The sequence below is a fragment of the Anomalospiza imberbis genome, chromosome 25 (assembly GCF_031753505.1).
Source record: "Anomalospiza imberbis isolate Cuckoo-Finch-1a 21T00152 chromosome 25, ASM3175350v1, whole genome shotgun sequence".
In the NCBI taxonomy this organism is placed as follows: Eukaryota; Metazoa; Chordata; class Aves; order Passeriformes; family Viduidae; genus Anomalospiza; species Anomalospiza imberbis.
The window spans coordinates 187,157-208,615 of NC_089705.1; the positions used below are offsets into that span (position 1 = coordinate 187,157).

The following is a 21,459-nucleotide window of genomic DNA, read 5'->3' on the forward strand; positions in this document are numbered from 1 at the left end:
CTCAGCTCTTGCAGCCGAAATGGAACAGTTGTAGGTAGGGAAAGGGGGTCTGTGTCAGGGAAAGCTGTGCCAAGCTTCATAACCGGAGGTAGAAAGACGAAAAATTAAACAATAATTATCCTGCTCTTACTGGGGCTTGATTTACCCACCTGGAAAGTAACCAAGCTGCAGGCAGCGGTGGCAGCCCCGTAACTGCCGGAGCCGCAGGAATCCACTCGTGTTCCCTGGAATTTGGGCGGTTTTTGTTGCACCCTTTCGGGCTCGGTTCCAGCCCGTCACTCAGCGCGGGGCCCGCCCCTTCCAGAGGATATTTAAGGAGAAGCTGCTTTACATCTTGCTCCGAAGAGGCGGGAAGCTCCGAAGGGATGGGAGGGAGTAGCCAGCAGCCTGGATCCCTGCCCTTCGCAGTACCCGGGACGCCTGGCAGCTTGGGGACAGTGACCCGGACCCTGTTCCTGCTCCTCCTCGCCCCTGGCTGGGTACGTACGGCCCTGCAGCAGCTCTGCCTGGGCACTGCAGCCTCTTGCTTCGATGCATGCGAGGGCTTTGGGCTGAGAGACTCTTCCCGGCTACCACCTGTTCCCGAGTTTCCGAGGGAAGCTGGGCTGGGAGCAGAGTGATGTAAATGTCCTGGGTAACTTGGACAATGGGTTGTTCAGCCCCTCCGACCCCGGGGGCTGCCCCGTGTAACGTGTGTCATCCACGGGTCTCAGAGCTCCTGGCACATGGGAATGGGTTTTGTTTCCTCCTGCTCCTGGAAGCCAGAAATTTGCCCTGGTCTAAAAGGGAGAGAAGAGAGCAAAGAGAGAGGAAGTCAGTGAGTTTGTCATTACAAAGAGAAACAGTCTCATATCCCAGTTCCTTACTATCACCATTCTTCCCCAGCTGTCACTGAATCCATCCATGTGCTCCCAAAAGCAGTGATCCCGAGGGGAAAATTAGATGGCATCATCTCCAGAGCAGGATTTACGCCTGTTTTCCTGCTAATACAAGTTCTTGAGAGAGCATCTGATTCCCCTTGGGACATTTGAGTGCTGTTCTCATGTCAGCAGTATCAGGAACGTCACAGCCATGGTTAAATTGCTGTAAGTGCTTTTTGGCTCAGTGAAACAGGGTTCACAGAGCCCCTTGCAGGGCTTGTTGTGGTGAGAGAGGCAATCAGCTCCTGGCTGGTGAGGTCTGTTGGATTGTTCCTAGCAGTACTTAGTGTGTGCCAGCCCCTTTCCTACCAAGAATGTGAACTGGGCTGCAATCTAAGGGAAACTGCTGACATTTAGGGTGGGCATCTTGATTCTTACTCTAGCTCAGCTGTGGCAGCACCTTGTGGCTCATATAAACAATAACAAGCAATCCCACCACTGTGACCCTTGATTACCACTCTGAGACAGGTGATTTCCTCTAAACCTCAATGCCAAATGCCTCAGAAATGTGACTTTTGACTTTCTTTGAGCATTAGGTTGAATTCAGTGACCTTTGATGTCTTTTCCAACCTTAATGATTCTGTGATGCTTTGTGCATTAAGGCAGGAAATGAGAGCTGTTACTCCTGAATCTTTCTCCTGTGTTGTTCAGAGGTGAGAGTAGCTCCAGGATTACTGTGAGTTGTGTTTAGGCTCATCCTGGGCAGGTGTCTGTATCCCCGTGCTCTGTCTGTGAAGGGGGTCACTGGTTCTTGTCTCTCCAAAGGAGCTGTTGTACAATGTGCTGCAGCAGCTGTAGGAAGGCATCTTTCGAGCCTGAGATGGAGAGAGAGCAGGGGTTATCCACAGTATTTGGAGTTTGAAGGATGAATAGCTGTGTTTTGACTGCTTAGTCTTGGAGCATTAAAGAATCAACTGAGTGTTTATTATATCACCTTACCTTGCAGCATTAACCCCTGGCTCCCAAAGCTCTTTGCAAACACTCAGCTCAAAATTCACCTTTTCCTGCCCTCTGAGTGCAGTCATAAGCCCAAACACATTTTAAAACATCCTCTTTGTTTTGGCTCCCTTAGCTGGTTCCCTGGGCTCCTGTGGACATTGGTCAGGAATGAGAAATCCAGACAGTGCCATGGACCTGCTGCAGTGGTGGGAGCTCACGTTGCACCACTCATACCCTCCTAAGGGTGCAGGGGAAGAGGTTTTATGTAAATATGAAGCAGGAAGAACATTCTCAATTTTTCTTACCTGCAGGTAACTGGGTTTGGTTCTGGCAGTTTGGGAGGGAGCTCGTTCTGGCTTGTCAGCTGAGCAGACAGCTCTGGGGAGCCAGCGGTAGGGAACATAATGGAGTGGAACAGAGCAGGGGAATCCTCTGGTCTGAGTGTTGGCACTTCTGGTGTGGCTTGGCCATCACTCAGGGGTCCTGGGCATCCCACAGCTTCACACACAGTGTTTGTGATGGATGCAAGAGCTGTCAGAAAAGCCAGGAGCAGGGACAGCCAACATTCCGGGCTTTAGAGCCTTCTTAGATCCATGGCCTTGATCTCTGAGCTGAATCCTTCTGGACCCAGGTCAGTGTCAGGTTATTGGGAAGAGTTGGGCTTTGTGTTACCTTTAGGTCTGCAACAAAGCCCTGTATTCCAGTCCTGGCAGCTCTCGGGAACAGTTTGTGGAGTTCTTTGGGGCAGTTTTAAGGCAGTTCTTTGGGCAGACTAACCAGAAGCAGCCCTTGGAAAGAATGCAGGGTGAAGGGTGCTCCATGCAAAACCAATATAATCCACTATTCAGCCTCTCTGAAAGAAAATTTAGTAATGGAGGACTCGAGGAAGTGTGTTGAACATTGACTTTTTCCCAGCTATTCCCCACTTGAGAGCCTCCCTGGCCAGGCAGTTTTTCAATGCTCTGGCTGTTGGGTGTGTGTGAGCAAAACCCCATTCCAGCTCATTCCCTCCTCCACCAGGCCTAGGAGAGCAGCAGGAAATATAAATAGCTCGGGCTGACTTTGCTCAGCAATAAAACCAGCAAACAGGAGCCCCAACACCTCCTGAGCAATGTAAGGAGACACATCTGAGCCGACTGGGAGCATCTGGGAGTATTTAGAAGGGTCCTGAAAATCATGATGAATTGGGCTTTTGAGCTGATGGCTGGGGGAGCTGAGGTACAGCATAGGTGGGTGCAGGGTCACCAGCTGGTCTCTGATACAACAGAGATCTGAATCCAGATGTTCTCCTGCTGAAAAGCAGCTGGGATACAATGAGGGAGTAAAGCTGCTGTGAACAGAAGGTAAAACCAGGTGGGCTGGTTTATGTGGGTGAGTTATTAAAGAAATAACTAGTGCCAGCCATGATTAATGAGGGTGGGAAACAAAAAAACAAAGAATTGTAGGATCATGGAATGGTTTGGGTTGGAAGGGATCTTGAAGATCATCTAGTTCCATCCCCCTGTCATGGGCAGGGGCACCTTCCACTAGACCAGGTTGCTCCAAGCCCTCTCCCGCCTGGTCTTGGACATTTCCTGGGGTGAGACAACTCAGTTGGGTTTAAAGCTGTTGCATTCCCTTATCCCCAAAGAGCTTGGTTTGGTTTGCATTTCAGCAGGAGAGCTATTTTAGGAGTTTTTCTTTCTATGGCCTGTGGTTGACACTGCATTGGAAAATGCTTGTTATCATTATTTTTTTATTAAGTGCATGGATTACATCTTGATATAGATCCCATATTAGGAATGCTTTGTTTCTTGTGTGATCTTGTGCACCCCCTCCAACTCATCTGGAACTGAATAACACATTCCTTGGCAGCTCCAGCAGCTGGAGCTGGAAAAAAGTAGGGAAGATTTCTGTATTTTTAGTTCTTTTAATGCACTTCAGCAGTTGGGAATTGATTCCTGGGACAAGCCAGGTTCTGGTGAGTGGCTCCAGGGCTGGGAACAGCTGGGCTGCAGGCTGGAGAGGCTTGTTTCCAAAATACTTAGTGCTAGGAGTTATCCCGGAGAATTATGCTGATTCCTGCTGAGGAGGGAGACTCTGGAAGGATTCACCACTTGGGACCATCTGAGGGAATGGCTGGAGCTGTTTCAGGAGTAGTTTAGATGGATATTAGGAAAAGGTTCTTCTCCCAGAGGATGCTGGGCACTGCTCAGGCTCCCCAGGGAATGGTCATGTCCCCGAGGCTGTCAGAGCTCCAGCAGCATTTGGACAACACTCTCGGGCACAGGGTGGGATTGTTGGGGTGTCTGTGCAGGGACAGGGGTGGTACTCCATGATCCTTGTGGGTCCCTCCCGACTTGGGTATTCCATGACTTTGAGGGAATATTTAGCCCAATCCCAGTCCCACAAGTGCTGTGTTGGTGACACAGCTGTACAAAAAAGTTGGCACATTCTGACCCCACACGAACTGAAGTCAGAGCAACAGTCAAAACAGCTTGAAGTTTTCCTACTCTGGTTGGTGACAGACACAATATCCAAGGAAGATATTTCACAAGTGAGGGCTGGATGGGATCTGACAAGTGCAAACAGAGCCATAACAAGATACATTTTTTGACCTGTTCCAGGTGTGTGTCCCCCTCTCTGCTGCCCTCAAGGCTATTACCAGCTCAGCTGCTGCTCTCCTGGGGTGGTGTGAGGAGTCTGCCCCATTGGATGCTTCCCTCTCCACCCTGCTCATAGCAGTGCAGGATCCTGGAGTGTTTTGGTGGCATCATCCATGTGCCAGGGTTGTGTCAGCTCTGGGTGTGAGCTGAGCTGTATCCAGAATAGTGAAGTGGTGCATGGAGTGGGGCAAGGGGGAATTTGGATGGGCAGGATCTGAACTGTAAACCAGGCTGGAGCTGGCACTGATGTTTCTGAGGAGGTTTCAGAGGATCTCTAGAGGCCACATGTTCTGCACTGTTCACAGTCAGGGTGTTACATCTTGCCCAGATCTGGGCACAGCCAGAGCTGAGCTGGTGCTCCTGCTCTGAACTGATGCAGAACAGGGATGGCACACACTCAGTGACTGGGACACTGGACCCATCTGGGTTTTCCAGAGCAGGTAATCCTGCTTCAGCTGTAGCCTGGTCTCTGGTGTCTGAAGTGTCATGAAGCCAAGGGTGGGTTTCAAGGGCTGTCCAGTGAAATGCTGCCAAAGGGGGGCATCGGGGCACTCACAAGGTCCCACAAGGAAGGTTGGTTATGCTGTGTTCCTTGGAAAATGGAAAGGAGATGGCACATGTAACAAGGAAGAAAGTGTGAGATGCAGGGGACAAAATGAAACTTTCAAGCTTCTGGGTTGGTTTTCAGTATCCCCACAGTCCCACTGCCTGGCTTTGGGCAAGTCCACTTTGATGGTTGTCCTGTGTAAAAGGTGGCATTTCTTGCTGTTAGTGATTACTACTTTATTGCTTCCAGGGAGGGGACTCTGAGCTATTGCTTCTCCTGTTTGGTTTGGATCTGCTTCCAAGAGGCATCTTTTTTCTTTTTTCCCCTTGAGCTCCAGATGAAGTAGGGATGAGGAAAACATGAGTCCTGAGTCCCTGGGAGCTGCATACACCCCTCTGCAGCAGGGCTGTTCCCCCTCTCTTCTGTGGTATCTGTGCTTTCAGCAGAGCTGTGTTTTTCCTCTCCCTGTCCAGCTGCCTTGCAATAGACTCATTCTCTCCATGGCTTTTTGCCTTCCAGGTAGAACCACAGGCCTGCACGTTCCCATGCCAGTGTCCCTCCCAGCCTCTGCAGTGCCCTGCGGGTACCAGCCATGTGTGGGATGCCTGTGGCTGCTGCAAGGTGTGTGCCCAGCAGCTGGGTGAGCTCTGCTCCTTGCACAGGCCCTGTGACCATCACAAGGGACTCTACTGTGATTTCTCCAAAATCCACAGAGGCAGTGGGATCTGCTTAGGTGAGAGCTGCAGGTTCCGTCCTTGTGTGGTTTTTCTGTGGTGCCTCCCCAGAACACCCATGAGAACTTCCTTGGAGCTTCATCCAGTGTCATGCTGAGAGATCAGTGCCAGTCCTGGGAACAGCAGATCCCCTGGCACACACACAGCTGGCTGCTCACAGCTCCAGTGGGGCATGAGTGGGGTTGTGGTACTCTCCTGTGTCCTGTGGCATCCTCAGGGCACATCCTCTACCCTTTGGGCAAATATCAGCCGTCTGAGCTCTTACTGAAAGTACTTTTCCTTGGAATATCCTACCCCAAATCCCTCTGCCTTGTACCATGCATGGGTGTTTTGCACTTGGCTGCTCCTGTGCAAGGGGCAAAATGTATTTCTGGCCATAGCATGTGGGTGGGAAGAGCTGAACATCTCCTTCACCATATTGTATCTGAGTGGAACATGATAATTCCTGAGCCAGGTAATGCAAATGCAGAAACTCCTTTATCTCCTGACACCTCTTTTCAGCTAGAAAAGAAAAATTGTTTTTTAATTTATTTTTAGTAGTTCCTTCTGAAGCAAGCAGAAATTATTTTGGTCTGGAGAAAAATAAAATGTTTCTGCAACCTCCTGGTCTTTGTTTAAAAACAAGACTCCTCTGCCCCATCTCTGAGAGGAGCTGAGATTTTTTTTTCTTAAATTTCAAAATAATCAGAAAGACCTAAGAGTTGGCAGTTTGCTGTGAGTACTTAGGGAAATGTTTGGCCATAGCACTGGATGTCTCTGGAAATGATCCAGCACCAACCTGAGACAGAATCATAGTATCATGGAATGGATTAGCTTGGGAAGGATCTTAAAGCTCTTCTTGAGCCACCCCCTGCCATGGGTGGGGACACCTTCCACTATCCCAGTTTGCTCAGTCTCATCCAGCCTGGCCTTAGAAACTTCCAGGAATGAGGCAGCCACAGCTTCTCTGGGCACCATATGCCAGGGCCTCAACAGCCTCACAGGGAAGAATTTCTTCTCAATATCCCATTTATCCCTAGCCCTTGTCTAAATGAGTCTAACTTGTTGGTGTTTGCTCCTTCAAGAAGTTTTTACGAGTTGCTTCATTTTCATTCCCCAATTTTGGGGATTTTTTGGAAGACATGTGAGCTCCTGGTACTTTCTGCAGACACTGAGACACCTGAGAGCTGAGGATTGAAGCTTAAATAAGACAAACACAGGTGTGATGACATCCAGCAGATGTGAGCTGCATGCTGCCCCATTCCAAATGGGAATGCAGTGTCTGTTTGTGGAGGGAAGGTAGCAAAACCACAGGAACAATTTCCTCAGGAACGTGGGAGTCACCATTTCAAAATCTCTCTGTGAAGCCTTGAAATCCTTCTAACAAAGGTGCTTTGTATTCAGCAGACATCCAGGTTTGATCCAAACACTTGAAGTGATTCTGCTGTGGAGGAAATCAGAATTGCGGACACAACTGTCCTTCCTGATTTTAAATGAGAAATTAGCCTTTTCACAGCAAAAACTGTAGTGACCAGAGGCCAGGATTTATTTCTAAAATGGGCTGAGGATTTGGGCCATAACATCCTTGGGTGACATTTTTATGATGTCCACATGGATCTGTTGGAAGATGGGGGATTTTTGAGGCAGTGAAGGAAGCTGGAGGAGTAAATCAGGAAAGGAAAGATCAATGTTTTGACTTAAATTTATCCAAATAAGCAGATGTGCTAGAAGGAGAAAGGAGCTGAGGTATCATGGGAAAAGTATCATGCTCAGGTATCATGGGAAAAGTGTCTCAGTTGAGACCAGTCTGTAGGCTGTATTGGGAGAGATGGGAAGGGAACCATCAGAGGGAAAGTTATTTTATATTTGTGTAATATTGTCACATTCCACATATTTCAGAGGAATCCTTTCCTTCCTGCAGAGACCTCAGAGTATCAGAAAGGTAGAGAGGATCCTGTAGTAACTCTAAAGTAGGGGTTCTGTGGGTGATGGGGGGTGCAGGGGGCTGGTAGAGCTTTATGGAGCAGCTCTTTCAGGGTGCCATATCCCCTAAGGAAAAGGGTAAAAGTCTTGGCTGAACTTGGTGTTTGGGCGTGGTTGGTGCCAGGCAGAGCCAAGGAGTAAAGAGCTGGATCACTTAACAGGTGCTGTCTTTTCAGAGCCTTAATGCAATCAGGTCAGTGGGAAAGGGAGATCATGGACGGTAATGAAGGGCACAACAGCGTGATTGAGTTTGGAAAACACAATCAACCCCTGGAGCGGGCTGCTATTCCTTGGGAAAGGAGGGAGGAGAGGGAACAGCATGATCCACTCACTGGGATGGGAGAGTGTTTAAAAATAAGTATGAATTGTTGTATAGAGGGAGGGTGGATGGATGGCTTTCACTTTGATGGAAAAAGTGAGGATTTTGAAGTGTCAAAGTTGGAGCACAGGAGTATTTTTATGCCAATGACATTGTAAAGAGTTGCAAGATGAGATGCAGGTCTTGCATCAGAAAGACAGAAGGATTTGTGTCCCTTCAAGGGATAGAGATGGGATGGAAAGAGATTCTTACTGCTTGTTTGATTCAAATGTTTTCTGTCTGAAACAGTGTTCTCCGGGCGAGCAGGACTTAGGGAAAACCAGATCAGGTTCCCTGGGAAGCCTCCCCAAGCAGTCAAAAATTCTTCCTTTTGGTAACTTCCCCATAGAGGTTTGCATGGATTTTAAAATTTTTTTAGGGTTCAGGATTGCAGAAAACAGAAGCTGCTGAAAACTGTCCAAAATCAAGATTTCTGTCCTGTGAAAACTCTGAGATTTCAACATTGAATTTCAAGCTGAAAGAAAAAAAATACATTAAAGATATATATATATATATATAAAGTATTTTTTAAAAAAACCTCAAAACTTTCCATGACTTATTTAGAATACTCATTTGGCTGTGTCACAACTTTCCCTTTCCATTCTATCAAAATATTTCATCTTGATCTTTATAGTATCAAAATAATAACCTGAGTAAAATGCTTCCTTCTATGGATACTATCCCACGAGTATTTTGGTTGAGTATAAAGGAAATCTTTCATATCAAATGATTCAGTTGGTTCTTCTTGAAAACATTCTTGATCTTAATCAGGTAAGAGGTTTCTGCTGGAAAACTTCACTGGGAAATTACTGGCTAATGCACTCGTAAGATCTTGGGAGCATTGTCGTGCCTGCGGAGTAAAGGTTGCTGCTCTGTGTCAGATATTGTTGAGTTTCCTTTTTTTTTTTTGCCCGTTTAAGTTTTATTGGGAAGGAGGCAGAGACTGGTAGGAGGTCTGGAGATGAGAGATCCAGAGATCAGAAGGGTGAGAACTGGAAAAAATTGGGGCTGGAAGGAGGAAGAGATTTGTGCATCACAGAGGGGCCAAAAAGGTCATCATCTCAAAGTATCATTTTCATTTGTAGGTTCCATTTGCATGGGGGAACCAGCCGTTCTCAGAGGAGCGTTGCCTATTGGTATCCCAGGAGTACTGAGGAGCAAGGCCGTGCTCACATGCCATGTCAGGAATATGTCTTGCACAGCACTACTGACCAGTCACTTTGAGGTGGTTGGGAAGAACTCTGACAGAAAAACAGGCTCTTTACAGGCACCAAACACAAAATCATACTTAGTAGCTCATCCAAGTGGAAAAGAATTTTTTTTTTTTGAGAATTTTGGGAGGACCAGCACTTCGTTAAAATCAGCGTCAGAAATAGCCTTGGGTCCAGGGAGGCAAATAAGATATATTCAGCACTGGGATGGCAGAGCAGAGGAGGATGGGCTCTGTCCCTCCTCAGGAGCTCTGTGTCCCCAGGGCAGGGCTTCAGCCTTCTGCTTACTCCTCCTTCTCCTCCTCTTCCTCCCCCAGCTCATGAGGGTGCAACATGTGACCTGCTGGGCAAGATCTACCTCAACGGGGAGAGCTTCCAGCCCACATGCAAACTGCAGTGCATCTGCATGGATGGGGCCATCGGCTGCACCCCGCTCTGCTCCGATGACCTGCGCCTGCCGTCCCCAGAGTGTCCCAACCCCCGGAGGGTGAAGTTCCACAACAAGTGCTGCGAGGAGTGGGTGTGTGAGGAGGGCAGCGAGGATAACCGCTTTGGAACAGCCATGGCAGGTCAGTGGGGCACGTGGGATGGAGCTGGGAGCTGTTTGCTGGGGAAGAGGGGTGGATTTGGGGCACTGACTGGTTTGGGGCTGGTGGTGGCTTTGTGCATCATCATGATGGCGGTGAGTACCAAGTGTTGTGTTACAGAGCTAAACACCAGCCCACCCAGCTGCTCTATCACTCCTCTTCCCAGCTGGACAAGGGGGAGAAAATAAATACAAAGTGACTTGCAGGTTGAAATAAGGCAGTTTACAAAAGCAAAAGCGAAAGTTTGCATGTGCACAAGCAAAGAGAAAAAAAAAATATTTATTCTTTAGTTCCCGTCATCAAGTGATGCCCAGCCACTTCCTGGGAAGCAGGGCTTCAGCACATGGAGCAGTTGCACCAGAAGGCAAACATTGTGAATAGCAAATTCCCCCTCCCCCTGCTTCCTCCTCCTTTCCTTAGCTTCTGTATCTGAGCTGACAGGATACAGTCTGGAATATCCCTGTGGTGAATTTGGGTCAGCTGTCTTGGCTGTGTCCACTCCCAGGATCTTTCCCACTCCCAGCCCCTTCATCAGGAGAGAATGTTGGAGAGACATTAGTGATGCTGTGCTGACCCTGCCCAGCAGTAGCCAAAAACACTGGTGTGTTACCAACACCTTTCCAGCTCCCACTGCAGAGCACAGCACTGGAATGGCTGCTCAACTCCAGCTCAGCCAGACCCAATACAAAGTGAAACCTCAGTGGTGCTATGGGAAAGCTCCCGTGTCCTGAAGTGTCACAGCAGACCTGTCTGGAGCTGGGCTATGTAGGAAATGGCCCCTGCTCATCTGCATACTCTTTCTGCTGAGAGACCAAGCATCTCATGGGATGTGCCAGACCTTTGCTAATGTTCCTGAAGTGTTAAACTGAGTTGGGAGCAGCCATAGAGCTGTCACTCTTTGTCCAAAGCCCTGAGCCTTGCCTTGTGTCTCTTCCTCATGGCTCAGTTTTCAGGGAGGATCCAGCTCATAAGCCAGAGCTGAACAACCTGCAGGAGAACTGCTTGGTGCAGACCACAGAGTGGAGCATGTGCTCCCGGAGCTGTGGAATGGGCATCTCCACTCGTGTGACCAACGACAACCCCCAGTGCCGCCTGGAGAAGGAGACCCGGCTCTGCATGGTCCGGCCCTGCGACTTCTCCATGGAGAAAACCAAGGTACGGTGAGGTACAGTGCTGGAAGAGAGGGGACACAGCACCCCAAATGCTGGGGACAGCCTTGGGAATGATCCTGGCTCACAGGGTTTGCTCTGTGCTTCCACTTCCTCCGTCCAATGTGTCCCATAGCCCAGTGATGGGGTCAGAGCACAGGCCTCAGTGCATCTTTCCTGTCATGTCCATGGTAATCCATCTGCTCTCTCCCTAGAAGGGGAAGAAGTGTGTGCAGACCCCAAAGCAGCGCCACAGCCTCCACTTTGAGTTTTCAGGATGCACCAGCACCCGCTCCTACCGGCCCCGGTTCTGCGGCAGCTGCTCAGACGGGCGCTGCTGCACCCCGTTCCTGACCAGCACCATGGATGTGGAGTTCCACTGCCCTGAAGGGGATTTCTTCCAGAGGAAGATGATGTTCATCAAGATGTGCTCCTGCCACTATGACTGCCCCCGAGACAATGACATCTTCCTGGCCACATATCACCGTTGGATGATTGGAGACCACGTTAAGATTGAGCAGCAATAGCCCTGTCTTGCCGGATCTGAGGCGTGCAGGAGGGCTCTGCAATGCTTTCGTGGCTGTGTCCTGGCCAACGCAGCCTCTTCCCCTTCTGAGAGGGGCTGTGCTTTCCACAGCAGCACCGCTCACACCAGTGCTCCCTGTGGTTTTCCCAACGAGCCAAGGGAGGAGCCTCTGACCCCCACCCACAGTGGTGCAAAGGTCAGTGAAGAAACCAGAAACAGTCTTGAGCTGCAAACTTGATTTGTATTCCCGCTGGCCAGAAGGGAGAGTGGATCAAAGTCATGTGGGCCTGCCTGTCTCCAGCCCAGAGCACAATTCCTGAATTGGATCCTGAGAATTCTTCCAGCATGAACTGGGGGTGGACCAGGCTGTCAGACCAAGATGTGTCCCCTGAAGGTGCTGCTCTGGGCAGCTTTTAGTGCCTTGATAAGCATTTCATAGAACCATGGAGTGGTTTGGGTTGAAAGGCACTTTAAAGCTCATCTAGTTTCATCCCCCTCTCATGGACAGGGACACTTTCCACTAGGCCTGGCTGCCCCAAGCCCCGTCCAACCTGGCCTTGGACACTTCCAGGGATGGGGATGGAGCAGCCACAGCTTCTCTGGCCAACCTGTGCCAGGGCCTCACCAGCCTCACAGGGAGGAATTTCTTCCTAGTCTTGTCAGAAATGGCTCTGAGCTTGTGGGGTCCAGTCCCTCTCCCACCCCACACATGCACAGTGAGGCTGCAGCTGTTTCAGCTCTGGAGACTTTGCTCTGGATGTTTGTAAGTAGGAGGAACACTGTTCAGCTCCAGTCTCCCTGGAGAGTTTAAGGTACTGGCAAGAGAAATTCTATTTGTATATGGAGCAGATCCCATCTGGAGTTTCTGGGGCAGTGCCATGGGGAGCAGTTGGCACTGGTGTCTCCAGCAGTGGAATTTCCTCCTGGCCACAGACCTGGCAGAGTCTCTCTGTGAGGAGAGGACCCCATTGCCAGTCCATAGCGCCAGGAAAGGCCACCAGCAGCCAGTGCCAGTGGAATGTCCCGCAGCACGTTGGCAGCTTTGTGGGACCGCTAAGGTCTTGTCAGGTGTGGAAAAATCATCTGAGTTTTAGCAGAAACATCCAGGTGCAGGACCTGATGCTGGTTTTTAAGTCATCTTTGCCTATCACCATTGGAAATCATGAGGCATTTCTGTTCCAGCCAGGCAGAAGCAGCAGCCCCAAGGCTTCACCTCACCATATCTTCCTGCCCCAAATTAGAGCCTGATGCCAAGGGACATTCCCAGCTGTCCCCAACTGCTGCCCTGAATTTCCAGACTGCTGACACACCAGCTCAGGGCCCATGTTCCATCCCAGCTTCTGTTCTTTCTCTCAGCCTGCAGCAGCTCGTGAGTCTCCACCCTCCTGTCATCAATTTGAACTGTAAATAATTTATCTGGTGTAGTTTCTGTTTTTAAGGCCTTTGTGCAATCCCGAGATCCTGTTGGCACAGCCCTGCTCAGGCTGTTACCCCTCTCTGAGCTTCTCTCCTGCCATTCATATAGTTGCCGAGTCTCAAACCATCCTGAGGTTGCACTTTACTCAATGCTAATAAATATCTCTATTTTTTATATCTCTGAACTCATCCCTTTGTGTGAGGCTCCTGCCTGGTTCCCCCGCTGACCTTTCCCCAGTGCTGGGACCCTCTGGAGAGCTGATGGCTGGGTGCTGGAGGGGAGGGAGGGTGACAGGGGTTTCTTTTCCTGTTCCCAAATAGCAGCAGGATTGATGTTAAGTGTTTCACAGACAGCTCTGCAGCCCCCAAAACACAGCTCCTCCCTCCACGGCTGGGAGCGGGGGACAAACAGAGCCCTCCTCTGCCTGCTGAAGGACCCACAAGTCCTTAATACCAGATTAAAAATAACCCCGGGAGCAGATGTGAGCAGAAGTCGACGATAACGGGGCCAGAATGCAAGGGGCTTTGCAGTGGCTTAACAGCTTATGGATTCATCCCCCTCTCATCACATTAGCAGGGACTCCCCCTCCTCCCACTCCGCAGGGCCTAGAGGTTCTTCCTGCCCCCAAACCTTCATCCTCCCCGGGAGGGGCGGATGAGGGGGAACAAACGCTGTCACGCTTGAGCTGCGCCGTGTGGAGGTTCTGAGCTCAGGGCAGGATCCGGCCCGCGCACCTCTGGGGCTGCAAAGGCCCTGGGAGAGGCAGCGGGGAACGCGCAGGGACGGTCCTCGCCAGTGCCCCCAGGGTGGTGACCATTAGATGCCGGCAGGAACCTCCCCATGGGGACACCCCGTCCCCAGGGCACGGTACAGCGGCGTGCGGAGCCCCTGCGGTACTGGGGGGACTCGGCTGCTGAGCGTGACCCCGGGTAGCACCCGCCAGGCGTGCCCGCTGGCTACTCCAGCCCAGTGCCACCGCAGGGCCACCACGGCCAAGCCAGCGGAGATGGCAGCGAGGCCCTCGGTGCTGGGGCCGAGGTCCATCCTGCCGCCGTCCCCGTCCTCGCGGGGGCCCTATTCCGCCTTATCTCCGCAGCCGCCGCCTGCGCGGCACCGATAGCCCGGGCGTGGCCCCCGGGATGGGGTCGGATCTGGGGGCAACTTCAGTGACCCGGACGTCCTTACCGGCTCCGGCCGCGCCGCAGCCTCCTGCGGTGGGCCCAGGACAGGGACACCCCCGGCTCCTCCAGCCCATAGCAAGGACGGGGTTTTCCTTAAGAAAACTTCGGAAAATAGTGCAAATAAGCAAAAAGGTCGACAAAAGCCCTGATTCTGCCGGTTTGGGGGGGGCTTTGGGCCTCTGCCTTGGCGCGGGGGAACCCGTGGGGGCACCTTCTCCTTATTTGGGCCTATGACGTCACGGGGGCGCCGGATGGAATCGCCTGGCCCCACCCCCCGCCCGGCACCTGCGGGCCCCGCCCACTGCAGCGGCGCGCTCCGGCCCCGCCCCCCCGCGCTGTGACGGGCGGGGGCGGCAGCCGGTGGGCGTGGCCATGGGGGCTCGTGTGGTGACGTCAAGGGGCGGGGGCGGGGCCGGTGGTGCAGGTGGAGACAGCGCGGAGCGGAGTGGCGGCCCCGGTGAGCGGGGGCAGGTGAAGTTCCTCGTGTCAGGCCTGTTGTGGGGCGAGAGCGGTTTTGAGAGGAGGGTGAAGGCTGTAGGGGTCAAGCAGGTTGCGGGGGTGCTGTGGGGGTCCTGGGGTGCTTTGGGGGGCATAGGGGTCAGGTAGGTTCTGGAGGATTTGGGGCTCCCTAGAGGGTCAGTCTGCTCGCGGGCTGCAGGGTTGTAGGAAGAGTTGTGGTGCTGTGGGGGCACATGGGGGCTCAGGCTGCTTATAGAGTGGAGGGGTTGCCAGGGGACATGGGATGCTATGAAGCAGGGGGTCTCTGGTGGGGTCAGGCTGGATGTGGGGTGATCTGGGGCTGTGGGAACCAGGGGCACCCGTAGAAGTCAAGCTGCATGTGAGGTGGTTTAGGGTGCTCAAGGGTTTGGGGAGGGGGGTGGGGATGTCAGTCTAGGTGTGGGGGACCCACGGTGACTGAGGTGGGAAGCAGGGGGTTATGGAGAAATGGGGGGTGTTCAGGGGCTGGGGGAGACTAGGGAAGCACCTGCAGCGCTGTCAGGAAGCCTATGCCTATGGGGCAGAAGGGAAGTGAGGTGCTCTGGAGTGGGGAGATCCCTGGTAGTGTCAGGCTGGGTGTGGGGGGAATGGGGTGCACTAGGGCTGTCCTAGAGACTCTGAGTTCGGGCTGCAGGGGAGGATGGGGGGTGGAGGGCCACCCACAGTGGGTTCATACTCAGGAGGTGGATGGGGCCCTGCCTCACGGGGAGTGGCCAGCCCTGGGACTCGGATGTTTCCCCCCATCCTGTTGTTTCCTCTGATGCAGTGGAGAGGAAAAGGCAGGTGCAGCCTCGGGGAGTGGGGTCCCCCCTGCACCCCACAGTCACGGCAGCAGCACTAGTGTCCGTTCCTGGGAGGTGGCAGCTCCCGCTTTGGCATTTGGGTCCGGCTCTGGTTCTTGGAGCATTCGGTGTTGCTGGGGCTGTGCCAGAGATGCAGCAGCTCAGCCTGTGGCTTCGGGGCGATCTCTTCCCGAGACACCGTCTGTGCCCGCCGGTTCGGTTCCCAAAGCCAGCGGCAGGGGCCGAGCTGCGGGGCGCCGGGGGCTGCTCCTGCCGTCGATCCCTGTCCCGGCGCCGGTCGGGGCCGCGCTGAAGCCTCCCATCGACTTCCCACACCCGTAGGGGGTCGATGTCTTCACGTCCCCTCCTCGACGGGGACACTTTACGCAACCACAGGCGTGTGCGGCGTGCCCGGCGGTTCCTGCAAGCTCTTCCCCTCCTGAATTTCGCCCTCCTGCAGTCGTGGTGGGACGAGAGGCTGGTGAAGCTGCTCTGGTGAACCTGCTCGTTAGTCCTTGCCGTTGGCTGTGCCGGTGGCAGGTCCGAGCGGCTGGTGGGATGGCAGGGGACAGCGGGGGACAGTGACTATCTTTAGGGCTGTGTTGCAATGGAGGGGTGTGCCTTGGCTCAGCAGTGCCGGCAGCCGCCTCCTCGCCCGAGGATTGACTTACGCCGAGGCTCCCGCATGAGGAAAATCAACACTTGCTCTGCGGTTTGTGTGAGCAGGAGGGGCTGTGATGGGCTGTGAGGCTGAGCCAGGGGTCAGACGGTATGGGGGCTGGTGTCAGTCACACATGCCCTGCGTGAGGTCAGGCTGTGTGAGGTGTGCAGGGCTGAGGTTTGGGGTGCTCTGTCGACAGGCCCTCAGCACTGTCATGTGTCACACATGCTCTGCCACTGCCTGGCAGTGGGAACAGCTGAGCTGGAGCAAACGGCCAGCATGGGAAAGGTTGATGGTGCAGGGAATCTCTGCTGCCTCCTGGGAGAGAAGTTGCCCTGGAGCATGGGAGCAAGTTGGGTTCTTGCAAGGTGCATCCCAGAACATTCCCATCCCTGTGCTCCTTTCCTGAGACTTAGTGGAAGCATCTCCTACAGATGCACCTGTAGGAGAGAGCCAGAGTCAGGTCTCTTTTGAGTCCTGTTTCTGCCAGAGTAACCTGGTTAGTCCGTGGGAGTAACTTGCACCAGAGTTGGCACCCAGGCTCTATGTTTGGCTTAATCCTTCCACTGAGCCATTGCCCTGCTCATGGCCACTGTGCCTGTGGTGGTGCAGCTGCACCATGCCTGTCTCTGAGAGGAGGCAGCTGAAACTTGCGGAACAATTTGCATCCCCCCACGAGTACAGTTCCTCTCCCAGTTCCGGAGCCTGTGAAGACGTGGGTCTCCTCCAGCTCATGGTGCTGGCAGCCCCTCAGTTTCTCTGATGAAGTGGGGCACATGCTGCTTCTTCCTGAGGTGATGGTAACGGTGAATCAGCAGAAGCAAAAAGTTGATCTGTGCATCAAACTGCTTCCCATGGTTGTGCTCAACATCTTCTGTAGACGTGGGCCACTCCTGTCCCTTCACTTTGCTTTTCCTTCTGCATAGGAGCAACTTCAGGCCTTTCCAAGAGGGCTTGAAATCTGCTGAGAAGAGAAAGTGCCTTCTCATCTGCAGCGGTGCTGCTGGGATGAGGCTCCCTCTTCCTGATGCGCAGCCTGGCAGCTGCTGGAATTGCCTGCAGCCGCATCACTCCGCACCGCGTGTCCCCACCGGCTGGCATGGTCCTTTCAGAGCCAATGGCAGGGAAAGGATTTCTCAGAGAAAAGGCAAAACATCAGCTGTTTTCCGAGGAGGGCATTTTGGACTTATGTCACTGATTTAATATATAGCAAGGTTTTTCTGAGCTCCCTCCCCACCTATTCCCCAGAGGGGAAGGCAGGTTGCAGGTGGTCCCTGTCCCAGAGGGCAGGAATTGTCCTGTCTCTGCTAAGCAGTGTTTCACCTTTGTGTTCACAGCTGCAGGAAGAGGCTTGAGGCTGTGGTAGCTGGAAGTTTAGGGTCATAACTGGCTCTTGGCCATGCTGGATGCTGTGGTTGGAGGTGTGATTTGGGAAGGGGGCAGACTTGCCCATCATTAGCCTGGACGTGTCTCTCACTGAGCTGCCCAGGAAGCAGGGGGATGTCTTGGTTGTCCTTTTTATGAGTTTTGCCTCATGCAGTGATTTGTGAGCTCTGAGCTGGGATTCCCCAGGAGGGGCTGCAGTTGGTTGTCTCTGTTTAGCCTGGGACCAGCACCCGGGGGACGAGCAGTCTCACACAGCAGTTATTGCAATGAGGCCATGACGGTTCGGGTCCCTCATACCATGATATTGGGAGATTGTCACGACATCCCCTTCTGAGCTGGTGGGAGCAGCCAGGATGGGCTGGCTGGGGCTCTGGGGTCTGGCCAAAGCAGCCACCACGGCTGCCCATCTCTCCCCACTAGAGGCTGCTGATGACCAGAGCATTTTCCATCCCTGCTCTGAGAAAGCAGAGGGGTCTGGAATTTGCAGGGCTGAGCATCCCGGCCTGAGCTTTTCCTGCTGATTCACCCTGGAGACAGCAGTGTGCTTTCTTTGTCAGTGTCTGGGTTCAGGGGGCACATCTGCTCTCCTGCCAGGCTCACAATAGATCTCCCTACTTCATTAAGTCTTAATTAGGTAAATGCACCAGCACCATGTGCGAGGCCATTGCCAAGGGACGTGGATCACTCTTGGAGCTGTGTACCCGGGATGCCGGCTACCATCCTGCCTGCCTCAGGGGTTTTTCCAGCTGGGTGCTGAATGTGGAATGAGTTCAGGCTCTTGTATTGTTTTCCCAGAGGATGTGCGCACGGTGATAAGAGCTTCAGCCCTCTGGCACGGCTCAATTGTCAGAAAAGCCAAGGATTAGTTAAGCCATGCAGAGGATCCTTCACCTCTGGGCACAGCCGCGGTAAAGCCACCCTGTAGACACAAAGGAGACTTTTAGTCCAGGCCACCAAACACCTGGGCAGGATGGGTTGGAAAACCCTGGAAAGATGGTTAATCATGGTTAAAACAATGAGGTGTAAAAGGAAAGGCAGTGGCTGCTGCCGTGGAACTGCCTGGGAAGGAATCTGTGGAGTTGCACAAACCCCACTGTCCTTGTTGGTGCAGGCAGTGCTGGGTGGGCAGTGTGGTGCCAGCTGGCTCTGGCACAGGGCACGGCTTCCCCAACAATGGCAGAGCAGTGCTTTACATAATCTGCAACTTGCCAAACAAGCTCGAAGGTCTGGAAAATCCTCCTGCTATTGTTCATGCTCAAAGTTTGCTAAATTTCCTGGTTTGATCTGCAGGGCAGGATTTTATTTTGGGACCACAGTGGGGGAAAATGCTATTTGCACAGATGGAAGAAAAGGGTATTTGTGGTGTTTAATCCATTCTCTGTAGATGAAACTATTTTTGTGGTTCACAAGAGGTTCTGAGCAGCTGCTCACAGCTTTGTAGGGCTGCAGGTCTCTCTGTCTATCCAATTAGTATGGTTTGTGTCTAGTCCCTTCCTGATGCCCCCTCGAGAAAAGCCTGAAGCACCAGATGAGGATGGGGTGCCGTGGGCAGGGCTCACACAACCACCATCTGGGCTCCCGGCTCAGAGCCTGTGTCGGGACACAAATGCCATGCTGGAACAGCTTTGTACTGTCTCAACCCCCTTAAGTCAGACCCCGAGGCTCCGGGAAGGCTCCAAAACTGCTGCTCGTTGGCAGATTTTAGGAGAAGAGGCTTGATGGGAACTTGAGATGTCTTGTTGTGCTGTGTCAACCCTGGTGGTGACTTCCTGGTGATTTGGAGCAGCTAGGAACCCCTCTGGGAGGATGCTGAGGCTGTGGGAGCCACCCCAGGCCCATCCTGGCCCTTGTAAAACTGCGGGCTCGACCTGGATGTGTTTCCTGGCCCCTGAAAAGTGTTTTGGGGCATGGGGCCTGCCCTTGCTCCTCCATTTGATTACCCCAAAGCCCTTTGCCAACACAAATAAAGCCTCCATGTGCTATTCAGTTAAATGAAGAAATCCTGTTAAAATGTTTGTGGATAAATGACTGGGAAACCCGACTTTTCCTTCCATTCCTGGGAAAGGCAGGTTTTGTAACGAGGTGAAGTTCTTGCTGGTCCACTTACTGTGAGGCAAATTTTTGAGCCCTGGAAAGCAGCAGATGAGGAGGAACCCCAGCCTAACGGCATGAATATATCCTCTTATTAGAGGTGGCTTTGAGTGCCTTTTATATAGCTAATTACATCTGGCCACAGTTGACCAGAGCTGCATTTAAGGAGGGGAACATAAGGCTTGGCACATGCCGGGAGCCTTCGGAGCTGACTGCAGTGGCATTACAGCAATCTGGTAGGTGTTGCTAACAAGGCAGTGCAGGGCAGCTATGGGGAAGCTCTGAGCCTTAGGGCCTGGAAAACTTGCTGTTGGCACTGACCTCAGCTTTGTGGAGCGGGAGTGGGTTGGACTGATGCCTCAAAGCATCACCAGGGTGTTAAGGCAGCTGTGTATCATGCTGTATGTGGCCTCTGTGACCTGATCCCTCTGATTGCTGTGGTGGTTTAGGTGCTCACTGGATAGTACCAGCCATCCAAGGGCTTGTATTTCTATATCCACTCTCCAAAGCCCCTTGGAGATGGATACGCTGCTTGTAGGCACTTAGAACTTGAGGGGAGCTCTTTGTCTGTGCTGAGGGTATGTACTGGACAGGCCAGCATGAGTTGCCTCCCTGCCCCCAGGTGAACGCAAACGTTGAGTGTGGGAACGAGGGAGGGCAGATGTTAGCCCAGCACAGAGCCACGTTGAGCTATAACGTGACTTTGTGCATCTGTGTTGATGTTGTGCTGGAGGTGCCGTGTCTGATGTGGAGGTGAAGCCCTCCCATATGGCCAGGATTGGCCTCAGCCAATCCGTGGCTGCTCAGAGACTCACAGGCTGGCAGACAGGGTCAGCACTGCTTGAGAATTTCCTTGGGTGCAGAGTTGGAGGCTTTTAATAGCAAATGCAGTCATCTGCATCATGACATGGCCTGAAACTTGGCCCTAAGGATCCACTGGCAACTGGGCACTGGCTGAGCAACATGTCCCTGCTGGTTGGATTCTTTTTTAAGTGTTAAAGTAAAGTAAAATGGTTTTGAGTAAAAATTAAATAAGACTTAAACCTGTTGCTGGTGGGTTTGAGGTGCAGCTCCTTCTTGCAAGGTAGCCTGGAGAAACCCTGCCTTTCTTGGGAAGTTTACGTGGCCCCATCCCAGTGTGCTGTGCTGGCAGATCCCATGCCTCAGCTGGGTGCCAAGACTTCAGCCTTCTAGGAAAGGCAGGAGGAGCCAGTATGGGTTTTCTTCTGCCATCCGGTGGGCGCCTGGTGCTGTGCGAGCAGTGTCCAGAGTTGCAGATGGCTCACGTTGTGGCTGCAGCGCTGCTTGCTCCATCCGAGCTGCCTTTGAGTGGGAACATAAAAGATATGCAAGTGCAGAATTGATCTGTGCTGCTGACCAGGGTTGTTTCTGGCGCTGCTGCTTTTTCTTCTGCTGTAGCATGAGGTGAATGTGACTTCGGCAGCTGCCTGGCTTTGGCAGCTTGCATCCTGCCTTCCCTAAAAACTGTCTTTATCCTGCTCAGCTTCCTGACCCCTGTCCTAGTCAATACAAGGCTGTTACTGGAGCTCGGCAAGCCATGATGATCACATCCAAGTGCTGGACCTCGAACCACCTGGCAGTGCTGGCCTGGATGAAGAAGCTCATTTGCATAGTGTGGTTAATTCTCTGTATGCTTTAATCTCCGTGACCATCTGTGTTCTTTCCCAGGCTAGGGAGATGGGAGCCCTTCGGATTTTCCCAGGAGGTGAACACAGAGAGGACTGCTTATTCTGTGTATGCTGAGAACTGCCCAGGGTCAGAGCAGGACATCCTCATTAGCTCTGGGAGCAGTTGTTCTGCATCTTTGGGCAAGGAGGCACGGATGTGTCATCTCTATCCTGAAGG

At 52.5% G+C, this 21,459-nt stretch overlaps 2 protein-coding genes across 2 annotated transcripts in view; both read left to right on the forward strand.

The window, feature by feature from the left end:
* Positions 1-354: 354 nt before the first annotated feature.
* Positions 355-13,170, forward strand: LOC137462272 (CCN family member 2-like). Its single transcript, XM_068172473.1, has 5 exons — positions 355-479; positions 5,571-5,784; positions 9,634-9,885; positions 10,850-11,058; positions 11,267-13,170. The coding sequence occupies exons 1-5, from the start codon at positions 366-368 to the stop codon at positions 11,576-11,578; spliced, it is 1,101 nt and encodes a 366-aa protein (XP_068028574.1). The 5' UTR covers positions 355-365; the 3' UTR covers positions 11,579-13,170.
* Positions 13,171-14,504: 1,334 nt separating this feature from the next.
* EPB41 (erythrocyte membrane protein band 4.1) overlaps positions 14,505-21,459 on the forward strand; it is a 95,550-nt gene continuing 88,595 nt past the window's right edge. Inside the window, exon 1 of the mRNA XM_068172410.1 lies at positions 14,505-14,632. Coding sequence (XP_068028511.1) covers positions 14,548-14,632 — 85 coding nt within the window. The 5' untranslated portion in view covers positions 14,505-14,547. The remainder of the gene's footprint in view (positions 14,633-21,459) is intronic.